Genomic DNA, 12,671 nt, shown 5'->3' with positions numbered 1-12,671 from the left:
CTATGTATAAATCATTTACCGTTCTTTCTAACTGTTATTTTCTACGCTAGTAAAACTGTTGATTAAATTAAGTATTTCAAATATATAGCGCGTGCGAAATATACAGCGAAATAACATATCGCATGTGTATTCATGTTATTCATATATGTACTAAAAAAAAATATACATACCACATGAACGGCATATGGATTGTACCAGTCTAAATAGTCACCGTGTAATACGAACTCCGCCTACGATGAGATACTATTATGTTATATATCTGCAATTTCAGATCAATGTTGCATTTATAATGAGCTTTCAATACTTACGAGTTTCGTATTTTTTTTTTTCGATTTTATTATGACTGGAACCGATATCCTTTTTATTTCTTATTTTGCGACAAAAAATAATTCGATAATCGAACGGATCGTTGCAGCAGGTCCGTCCGTACAACTCTTGATCCGCATATGTGTAGGTAAATTAAATTCCGACAATGAGACTAAAATCTCGCGGCTGTCCCGTGATGGCAAAATCTTATTTTGACGTTACGGCGTCGCGCCATGGATGTAAAAAGCATATATACAAAGTACCTGTGATCATCGTTTTTATCTTTCGGGTCGACCCGCTCTCTTTTTGCTAACATAAACTCGGTGGGCGTAACTGCGTATTTTCTGAGTAATCGCACACACGCCGACGATCGGAATCTCAGTTTTTGACCGACTTCAAAACGATGCGTAATCATTCAACTGTTTTTGGTCATTGAGGAGGATTACGCGTGATTCGTTCCAGTGTAAAATTAGCGCAATCAAGACTCCGATTTTCAACATGAAAACTGAACCGTCTGAAACTCTGATTATTTCATTCCTTCCCTTTTCATCGAAGATGGAATTTTTCGATCGTCGTTCGATCGAGTCAGATAGTCGGACAGTGTATTCTAACAGAAATATACATCGAGCGAACGAACGTAATCTTCGTGATTAGCTCTCTTTTTATCTGAAAAAACATTCTTTTCATTTATCGTATACTCTATAAAAACGGGAAAAATTATATGTGCCGATCGATAACGCGCTCTCGAAGCCGGGAAATCTGAATCCGTGTAGCTTAAGGCGATCGCTGTCGCAAATTCTTTCGTTCCTTTACGATGTTCGAAGTGCAAATAAAATTAGTACATGGTATACGTAAATTGTCAGCTGATGTGAAAAATAGAACGGAAACCGATGATCCGCGAACCTTAATTTGATACCAGATGATTTTATTGATTCGCTTTTTCTCATTCCTTCGAGGTTTACCACGTTGATAAAAATCGGTGATTTTGGAGGCGGTTGCGAAATGGAAAAAAAAAATGTCACGTCGAAGCTAAAAACTGGTGTCCAGAATCGATGCATAACTAAATTTCGTTTTCACAGCGGCTGTAAAATGGTAATTGGAAGGACTGAAGCAAATTATGTCATCTTTTCGTAATAAGTTTTCGCTACTTTTTTTTTTTTTTTTCCAATAAACCGTAAACGCATAAAAAAGCCAAACTTGGTACTGAAGAACGGTCAGAACCGTTGACAAGTTTGTGCTGTATACGGTGACGATATCTTATCCTTCCAGCAAAAGAGGATACGAGCGGTCAGGATGATGCGGTTAGTACGAACGTCGAGCGATTCACGTGCCGACGTCGCTGTACGGTTGAATTCCACACGATACACACGTTACACGTATAATACTACATCCGCTCTTTATTTCACGTTCATTTTTGTCGTCCTGATAAACCCGACCGAAGTCATGGGAAAAAGTGGGTTTCACAGTATCCGGACCTTCGTTGGACTCCTCCACTTCCGTTCCTATAGAGTGGAATTAGATTCTCGAACGAGGAAGACGATAAAGAAAAAAAAAGAAAAAATGAGAAGAAACAATTTTCTTTTTTTTTGTTCGTAAAAAAATTAAATAAACTTCGTCATCTTTCGAGTCGATATTACGGTAGAGAGTATGGTGGCATTGGGCGAAAAATTCAAGAAGTAACGTTTTGATTTTGTGATAAAAAATAAAACGTCGACTGTAAAATTCATTTTACTTGCGTCGGGACAATTTTGTGAAATGGAAGAAAATCCGTTTCGATTAGGAATAGAAAGAACATCGCGTCGTCCGTGTCGCCACGATCTTTGTACCTCCGCGTAATACCGATGGATAATAAATAACAAAACATACCCTTTGCATCGTATTTATAGTATTATCGTCGGGAATCGCAAGTTTTGGGAAACGTGACCCTTGACAAGGGTCCTTATCTTTGATACGGAGACTCGTCAGTCCCAAGTTATGCAGATAGGGAAGACAAATAATGAGACTCCGAAGGCGTTTGGAAGGGGATTCCGTGATCATCTCGGAAATCGAGTTCTCGGCTACCTTCGCAGATCTTTCGGTGAATCGCGGGGACGATTCGACGGATCGTTTTGCAAAAGTTTACTTGTACCCGTCCACGTCGTCGCTTGATTAATCGTTCTCTGAATGTACCATTCAATTTATTGCGGAAAGTCTTTTTGTCCGTGGAAGTGAAAATCAGGTGTTCGCTTCCGATGGTGAAGTAATTATACCTAAAATATTCTCCCTACAATTTCGTGGAATCTCGTACGGTGCGTTTTGTACGAAAGTTGAATGTAATTCACGTAGTGTTTAACATGTCGTCTCTGGGCATAGATATCATTTCGAACGTGATAATGAGAAACGTTACCACGCTTTTGCTCCTGGCGGACGCCCGTTATCTGGAAACGATCATGAGCGAAAAGTTGGATCCCGATTCGGCGAACAATGGCCGAAGAAATAACGTGCTATTTTTCAAAAACAAGGTAAAATTTCAGCTTTCAAAGATAACTGTAATCCGCGTTGATATCGCCCTTAAATTGTCTCTCGTTTCGTTCCAACGTCCCCCGGGGTATTCCCCGGATCTCGAATCCCCGCGCCTTATTCATTTCATTCCGGATTACAATTGTTCAGCCGGACAAGGGGATTCTAATTGATCGCATCCGTTCGAAAATTCGTGTGACACGCGTACAACGCGGCGGGAAATGTACAGCGTCATATATTTATGCTCCTCCGAAGATTGAGACGGGGAATAAAATGGGCGTGGACGTTTGTCCCGAGTTTTAAGTCGCGCAAGTGCTCGTCGGAGACTGTATACGGGTAGGTGTAGGTACAGGTACATATGTATATAGGTGTACCCGTAGTATAGCCGATAATATTGTAAGTTGGTTAACGGTATAATTCGAAGGAAGCCGTCAGCACACTAACCAACATTTCGAAACAGCGTGACGATCGCTCGACCAACGGGCAGCGGGAGTAGTGCGCCGGCTGTACGTACGTATCCCAGTACGTATATTCGCCTCCGCAGACACGTACCGTATAGCCATGATTATCACTGTGCTGCTGCGGTGGACCTTTTTTTTTTTTTTTTTCTTTCTTTCTTTCTTCACTCTTTTATTTTCTTAATAAACAGCGTTACTTACTTTCGTAGCTATTTGAAAAATAAACATGTTCGAGCGTTACCCGGTTACCCCACTTAAACGAGAGGCTCCGAGAGATTTATATCTGGTGTATCGTACAAACGTGTGCATGCCTATATCCGTATGTACTTTACACACACATATGTATATAGAATACTTCGTATCTCGATCGTACTACGTAAGTTAGGTGTTATAGGTGCGAAATTTCTTGTCACTTTTATCTCACCTGGTATTTTTTTTTTTTATAACGCCGGTGATCAATTATATGATAACATTAGTAAACAATTATCGAACATTGTCTCAAGGTTTTATTTACCATTGTTTACTGCACGGGTAGACGTTAATTATCGGCATTGTCATATGTCATCGTCCGTGCCGAGTCGGGTCAAATGAAAAAAATTTCAGTTGCACCGATTGATTTTTGAAAATTTCTTTTATCCTTTCCTCGAAGTATCCGGAAGCTCTGCGGTCGGGTTACGACGACGATTCGCGATCGCTCGATAATTTTTTCCCTCTAATTTTCGCAAAGGCGCCTTTTTCTTTCGGACCTACTGCACGTGTGCGTCGCACCCGTGCTCCCCACGTGTACGAACGGAGGGATGAAATCTCTCGTGAACAACGCGGTCGTACAGGCGGACGTCTCCGAAACGGATCAAAGCCGCGCAGACGTAAGACCACGTATGTATCCGGGAAACAGAACAAACCGAACGTGGTACGCTCTAACAAGTGTCGTCGACTCTGACGTCACGTGTAATTTTTGCGACGCCGGAAATCGCGTTGTTATCGTCATTATTATTATTATCATTGGATCGCACGGCGCACGATCCGACCGCGGAGTGTTGCATTTTGGCGACGAGGCGGACTTCGACTTTTACGTTCGTATACATTTGAAAACCATTCGCGTCCGCGCGTATGATTATTGTATTTTTAATCACAATAAATTATGCACGAGCATTTAGAGTCGGACGATTCGAATCGTGGAGACCGTGGGAAAATTTTCATCTTTTCAATTTTCTCAAAGTTCGGTATCGGTGAATATGCATTCTTTTTTATTCTCTTTGCAAATATCGGGTAGTATCGAATTTATGATTTCAAACGTATGATTTCTTTTTTTTTTTTTTTTTGGCTACGATAACCGCGCGTGTCCTTGTTACACGTGGCGGGATATATGCGCGAAAATATGAGTATTTACTTGGAGCCCGAGCGCGACAAGAGAACGAAAACGGTGAAGAGGTCCTTCTCCGAGGATCGCGGATGTTATCGTTGCCGGTGCCGACGAAACCCCGAAGACTCGACGTTCGTCGCGTTACATATTGTCTTAGGGTTTTGCAACGAACTCTGGATGCACGTCCCGGACCATAAATTGCGTAGGTATAGAGATAGGAATAATATCAGAGGTTGTGTATGTGCTTTATAAATATGTGCGATACACGTCGTCTGCGGGTTCTGTACAGCGATATCGCCGGTACATAGAAAAAGCCCTCTTTCATCGTTCAACGACTTCCTGGTAGCCAGTTTACTCGCTTACGGACGAACCGTGGGGCACCGAGCAGAATGCAAAACTTCACGTCGCGAGTCCCGTCGCAGACCTAGATGCAGCTTCGGCTGTTATACACGTATCGCTGCATAATGTGCGTTTGAAAGATGGCCATCTTACTTACGTACATACACACTCGACGACTCGACGAGTCGCGCGCCTGTAGAGGAGCTTATTTAAACTGGATACCGACGTATACTTACGTCTACACTACCACGTAACATCGGTATTTTTAAAGCTTGCACAGGTATACGTATATCCGTATATACATATACCTATGTAGTATATTATCATTCGAGAGACTTTGAGGAGATTATACGAGGCCATTATTTTAATCTAGTGACCTTACTCTGCTGCACGATGATTTTCAATGAGGATCGGTATCGAGTTCTCATATATAAGTGTGTGTGTGCATACCTATACCCTATTGCGCGGAAAATCTCATTCCGCTGAGATGAGAAAAAAATTGGTGCAACTATATCAAATTATTATTGCGTTTGATGGAAATCGATTCGATCATTTAGTTTTTTTTTTTTTTTTGTTTCTTTCTATATCATCGGATGTAGGACATGAGAAGCACATCGCTGGATTCGAGCCGATCTCTGGTGTCTCGTGATTTTTTAGTCGATTGAAATGTTTTGGGCGATGATATGACATCTGACTGATATCTTGAAAAAAAATTAGGAAGAAGAAAAGTAACAGGTCGTTTGCATGGACGATTCGTTTTCGCAGGAGTGAAAATAAAATTACATTCCCGGTGTATAATAACGACAATAGTTATTCGAGTGGGTATGCATGTATACCTAATTAGGGCAACGGTGTTTGTTATAGTTATACTTGGATGTAATTTTAACTTTCGCTCCATATAGGATATCGACCACTGAATTCTTCGGGAAAGTTGGTCCATATTTATATAATTATGCGTTCCTACGCACACGTAGTTTATACTATTATTTGCATTATAATATTTATCATATACGCAACGGGGTGTGAACGCGTTACTTGAGTCGAATGGATTTTGATCTTATTTCAAGGGGAGTGAAACAGACGAGAGATCATTGACTGAAGTAGATTAGTAGATGGAAAAAATTGAAAAATCATAATCGTTTATAGTCGCCTCAACGCAGCGACTATATGACAATTATATGTAAAGGAAAAAAAAAGTCATAAAAATTTCATTTCACTCTGGTGTATAAGGGGTAATTTTTTCTCTGTAGGCATATAACACTCTAAATATGTGTATTCCATAAAATCTGAAGCTCGGGCGATGAAACTCAAGCCGCGCATCAGGATATCGACCTAAGAGGAGGTCTGATATAAATATACAGCGTGGTCCATTTATGTTGACTCGGTAAAACTTCTTAAAAATGATTTCACAGTTATTTGACAAAATTTTGAGAATAAAAATTTCATAGTTTCGAGTAAGGCAAGTTTGTCTGCCGAATACTTCGATCGCGCTTCGATTTTTCGTTTGCAAAAATTCATGCCGAAGAAAAAAACGATTTCTGAACCAGGCGTTTCTTCTCTATTTTTTTTTTTTTTTTTTTTTCAAATCACCAGGAAAACTCCCATCAAATCAAAAGTGCAACGGCACATCGTATTTTTCCATTGAAGACGCAGAGAGTTGAATTTCAGAAATTTGGCCCTTAAGTGAATTATTTCCGTGATATATTTTCGCCCCGGTTGCAATCGGCTAAACGAACTACCCTGTACATCACGCTCCGCACCGTGAAATAAAATCCAATTCGATCGACTTCCGCAGTTTTATACTCGCACATATCGAAGGGTGCGAAGATTTCTCGGAGCCGCGGCGTCGTCATTTTTATAGCACCCATCGCAACGGATAATCCGCTCTACGCACACGATATCTTTTGCACCACCATCCGGTCGGTATACCTATAGATATATTTTCGGACGTGGTATGAAATAATTATTTCACTCGACCGCGGCCCGAAAATAATTCTTTTCAAATATTCGCGGAGATTCTATTCGTGTTTCGAAAACACCTACAAGATTTCACGGGTTATCAACTTTTGACAAGTTAGATACTCCGGAAGCTATATACGGTGGTTTAAAACTTTTTCAATTTTGACCGAATTTTTTCGCGAAGTATGAGATGATTCTCGAGAATACCGGGTGGGATTTCAAAAATTTTTGAGCCCCGAACCGAATTTACACGCTTCCTGTTTCGTGGGAAAAATTGGAAAAAATTAGAGATGCTTGGTCGATAGAAAGTTTTCACGAGCGACGCAGAATTTTTGGGAACTACTTGAGATCCTACGAAATGTTTCAACTAATTTAAAAAAGTTTGAAACTACCATAACTTGCGGGGTGGGTACAGGTAATTTTCGAAACTCCAAAGCTCGTGAATCTCGATTACCTCTATCGGGTAATTGGTTTTTTTTTTGTCTTTTTTTTTGTCTTTTTCCATGTTAAATAACGAAAAAAATTCGTACCGAAACGTTGATTAAACGTTGATTCGGAATGCCCCGTGTATCTACCGTCGGTTTCATCGTCTCTTACGTTTCTTTTCCCTCGAAGCAAACAAATTCTTTGGGTTCCGTAACTCGTCGGCTTGATTTACTGCACATTATTGCGGACGCTCCCAAGCGAAAACCATTTCGTACGAAACGGCCGTTGGAACATCGTTAGTAAAGTAAAGTAACGGATCTGTGTTACTTGGCTATGCGCTAGAACATTTAAAACATCGTCCTATCATTCATCAAACATTTTATCAACGGTGTAATTATTTTTAAATTAAAAAAAATCGTCATTATTCTCCTTTCTCAAATTATGAATCATATCTCTACTTTTTGGCGCCTGCGGATCGATCGGATTACTGTTCGTTTTTCAATAAATTCATTTCCATAATTCACGAGCATCGCGTCGATTCGTCATTAATTCAAAAATTGATTGCTCATTCGGGTGTTCGAGTTCTACCTCGAATGACGACGAGCATAATTTCCGATACGAGAATAACGTTCTTAATTTATTGAAATGGTCCTTTTTTTTTCTGCATACGCGGTAAAATCGCGAACCGTGTAATTATCGTACGTACTTTATCCGCGTATGTACCATATATACAACGTGCATGTACGTACGATGTGAGGTGATACTACACGTTCCGTTTCCTGCGATATAAGCGAAGCGAAATCGCTAAAACGCAAACAAAGAAGCTGATCCCATGAAATTTACATTACGAGTTATCAAACGGAGGTTACAACCCGTTACTCGGCTCTTAAGCTTTAACATGTATTTGGCATAATCAGCGGTTACGTCCGGCCCGATTATCTACTTGTTATATTTTAGAGTTGGAACTATGGAGTGGAAAACGTATGAAAAAAAAACTAAAAAAAAATTCCGACCAGCAGCTAGTGGTTTTAATTATTTTGCGGAACCGAAAATTATTCGAGCCTCACCCCCTCCCCTCGAGTTTGCTCTACTCGGAGGTGAAAAAATTTTATGCGGAAATTGAGCCCGATTTGAAAAATTTGTCCCGCCCGCGCCCCTCAAACGCTTCGAAATTCGACGTTAGTTTTGAACACACGGCAAACAAATGAGAGTTCCTTTCCACTTTTTCCGAATCGCTGAACGGAAAAACATCGGGAAAAGCTGCGCAATGCTCCTCCTCCACGAATAAAACCATAACTCGGCCCAGTTGAATTTTCTTTGAAGTTCCGTCTGGTATTTTCCGACGCATACATCCCTTGTGTTCGAAATTCGCCAAGCTGCAGCTCTTTCCGATTTTTCCCGCTTCGGTGACACGGAAATTCTCACCGAGTCTTTTTCTTCCTCGTTCAAAAATTAACCTTTGATTTCGCAGCGTTTCCCGGAGGGTTGCCGTTCAGCGGATTCGAGTTTCGCGAAGAAATTATTTGGGTGAGAAGAAAAAGAAAAAACAAATCTTGAAAAAATTTCGATGTCTCGCGATACAGGGAACGTCTTATACTCGACGCCGGTGTTTCTATTTCTTCTGATGATTTTCGCTCTCGTTTTACCTTCCTTTAGCGAATACTGCGAATGTAGCTCGCACATACCGCTTTCCAAGAATAGCTAATGACGGTTCGTATTGCATTGAGATAAGTACAGTGACGCGTTTAAGTCTAGCGAAGTGTAAATTACACCGTGATATGATATCGAGATATATCGGTCAAACATCGATTTTTCGTATACGCAGCTTACCAGCTTCCCGTATGCCTGCCATATGTCAGACTCGGCTATACACGGGTATACACCATAGCTGACGGTGTCGTTTTACCACGTTTCTCAGGCAAAGATGGTACGGAAATTTTCTTTGCAGATTCAAAATACCTGAGAAATCTGCACTCGCACAAAGAATTCGAAGAACTTGTACCGATTTAGCGTCTGGTAGAAATTGAAGAAAGTAAAAAAAAAAAAAAAAGCGAATCGGAAGTTGCAGGGGGAAAATATTCTCCATTTAATTTGCGTCTCGTTAGAAAATATCCAAGTTTTTGTTAAAAACGAAAACGAATCACCGCCGGTTTAGTTGGGCACGGTTGCCTCGAATAGTTCTTACGTTTACGTTTCGCCGTTTCTGCCTCCGCACGCCGAGAGAATCCCTCTACCTTCTTCTTCTCGTCCCAGGAAGAGGATTTCAAAGTTATAGCGATGGGATCTCCCCGAAGAGCAACTTAACTACACTCCGTTTCGTTCGCGATCCTCGAGGTATATCGATATTCTCTTCCCTTTTTTTTTTTTTTTTTCTCTTTCTTTCTTCTATTTTCTCTCTCTTATTTCGCTCCTGACATTATCTCAGCCGTATATCTAGGCTCGTGAGTAAATGCCCGTCGAATTTTATTTGACCTCAACTCCGCGAGGATCAACATCGGATCTCGCGAGTAAAGTAATACAGCAATTTGTACGTAGGTATATATATATATGTATATATGTATGTAGGGGCAACTTCGCCGTAGATTCTATCCATTAACCGGACTTAACCCTGATGCGCTGCTCCAGGTTCACTTGAATGTATTTTTTATTTTCTTTTAATCATTTTTTTTTCCCCTCTCTTATCCGCCAACGGCTCGCTGCACGAGTTGACTTTTTTTCTCTCTCCTCTTTCAACGTATACGTACAGTTCCGTAATACGAATACGCGAAGAGGTTGACAGACTTCGTATGTACACACGTGTACGTACGTTTAAACTCATCCGTACGAAACCCGCATGTGGTAGATTCTAGCGTTGTTGAAACAAACATCTGCTCCTTGTTTTCGAGCGTTAAGTTTTCAGCTGCTTCGAATGCACGATTAATGTTAGTTCGCCCGTGATCGTCGCAATTACGTTTAAAGGAGCTCGTCGGAACGGAAAATTCTGTTTTTCCGTCACTCGGTTCTTCACTTTTACCACTCGGTTGAAAGTACATCGTCGTGTTCGAAAAATGTCGACTCGTCGAAGTTTGTTGAAAAAATTTAGCTATCGGTGATCAGAGATTTCCCCCCCCCCCCCCTGATCTTAACGAAAAATTGATTTACGTAACCGTGTGTCTGTGACACTACGTGTACACACCGGTATTAATAGGAAAACGGCTATCTTCTCGAAGATAAGCCGTATGACGTAATCGTATAGGATGCGGCGGCAACGGCGACTCCCGGTGATTCGTTTGCGGCTACGATACGCTGGAAATTGCTCGCTCGTAACGGAACGCAGTGTGACGACTAGCTTCACCTAACAAATTACTCCAGCTTCGGTTTCATTACGGTTTTGTTTGCGCGTTAACTCGCGTTACTCGCTAATATAATAACGAAGCTTGGCTATTCTTTTTTTTTTTTTTTCAACTCACCGTGGCGCGCGTCGTACCGGACAACGGAAATTTTTTTCAGCAACCGCGGAATCCCGAGTGTACCTTCGACGTGTAATTATGCATTTGAAGTTCGGGGAGACACCTCGACCGAGCAATTCGTATTTCGAAGATACGCCACACTACTCATCAAGATATACGCAAGGTGCCGACGATTGATCCCGCGTTCCGCGCAGCGGACTGGAAGAATAATTTTATAAATCGATCGGCTCACCCCTAATAAAAAATTGAGCGAAATCGAAAAGAACTAAGTGAAGAAGAAGTAACGAGCTAAATTATCGAAGTGGGTTAGTTTTTTTGTTGTTTGTTTGTTTGTTTGTTTTATTTTTTTTTTCTCTCTCAATTTTCTTTTCTTTCATCATCAATCGTTACTCGGTAATGGTCGGAAGATCGGTGTGTAAGCGTCGATGATTGGCCGCGACGAAATGCCGTTTGATTAAATTTATTTGAGAGCTCCTGGTAATGATTCACACTCCGTGTAGAAAGGCCCAGCTGGTATAAGGAAGCGAGCACTCTGAGTCGGTGTGGTCGGAATGCTCGTCTCGAAGCGTGTACCAAACGCCTTTGGTTTACAAAGACACCAAATGCCTTCGGGCCGCGGTAGTCTTCGGTGATGTTACTGGTCGCCTCGTGAACTTGCTGACTTTATTCGAATCCGTGGGTCTCAGTTTCGACGAGGAATCGCTACCGATACCGTTGGACTCGAATCGGAACAGACTTTTCGCGAGTGGTGATGATTTTCGTTTGAAAAATTCATTTTTTTACGCCGATACGCTTGCGGTTGTGATATCGAAAGGTTGTGATTTTTTTTTTCTTGCTCTTTCGTTGGAAACCCGCGGCGATACCCAACAGTGACGTTCGTTTCTTCAATTATAAATAATGAAATTGCGGAACAGTGAGTATTATTCGATATCGAGAATTTCTGCGACCGACGATGACGACATACCGTCGATGAATTCGCGGAGACGAAGCGGGTTTTTCGAAGTGTACGTTACTACGAGTGCAGTGGAGTATAAGTACGTACGTGGATGATAAGTGTACGATATAAATTAAAATAAGAGTTGGATGAAAAAATAAATAAAGCGAATAAATCGTTGGCATTGAGTGCGAATCGAAGGCTCGAAACGTTGACGCGAAATAGAGGGATAAAACGACGCCATGTCGTGCAGAAAAAAGATCGACGCCAAACAATGGTTCAGCTATAGTCAGCTGGTGAGATTTATATTTTATAAATTGAATATTAAGATTGAACTTTCTAATCGATGTATAACTACGTCCGTAGCATATCAATAAATAAAAGTATTGCAAATGAACTGGATCACCTTAATTACACCGTTAAGAATTTATTGCACACTATCTGCCAAGGAGGATGTATCCTTTTGCGTTTCATTTTTTTTCATTTTTTTTATTTTTTTTTTCACCTAATACACGCGACGATAAGCGTTACCCAATTGAAAGAGCGCCATTGGTCTACTACGTACACATTTATGCACCTATACACATCATAGACGTATCGTGAAACAAATGGAATATCATTCGTCAAACACACTGTTCAAATATCTCGAATAATGAGTTAAAACACGCACCACCTGCCGCAATTTCGTTCCACGAAATGTCACCTACGTTTCGTTACTCCGAATAAAAATTATCGAGTTATTAGCACGTCGCATATCATGAATACCTGAATCGACGTTTCGTACGTCCTGTGCTAACTACCCTGTAATCGTAGCGCGGTTATAAATTTATCACTTTTGCCGTAGATGGAATCCGATTTGCAGCTTTCATTTATGTTGTCATGCTCCGAGAATACAGATTATGCGAGCCTCCGTCGATTTGTGAAAGAAAAAAAAAAAA

General features: G+C 40.9%; 1 protein-coding gene across 6 annotated transcripts in view; it reads left to right on the top strand.

Annotated features, from left to right (window-relative positions):
- LOC105694029 overlaps nt 1-12,671 on the top strand; it is a 42,349-nt gene that overhangs the window by 17,445 nt on the left and 12,233 nt on the right. The window contains exons 1-2 of one of the 6 annotated variants that reach the window (XM_048651168.1): nt 10,272-11,100; nt 11,300-12,029. The exons of 2 other annotated variants lie outside the window; for them this stretch is intronic. In XM_048651168.1, the coding sequence (XP_048507125.1) occupies nt 11,976-12,029 (54 nt within the window). In that variant the 5' untranslated portion in view covers nt 10,272-11,100; nt 11,300-11,975. 3 more of the 6 variants (XM_048651167.1, XM_048651170.1, XM_012414336.3) reach the window with 3 other exon arrangements.

The sequence above is a fragment of the Athalia rosae genome, chromosome 2 (assembly GCF_917208135.1).
Source record: "Athalia rosae chromosome 2, iyAthRosa1.1, whole genome shotgun sequence".
Taxonomy (NCBI): Eukaryota; Metazoa; Arthropoda; class Insecta; order Hymenoptera; family Athaliidae; genus Athalia; species Athalia rosae.
The sequence above is the reverse complement of the archived record's forward strand: the minus strand, read 5'-3'. Positions and strand labels throughout refer to the sequence as shown.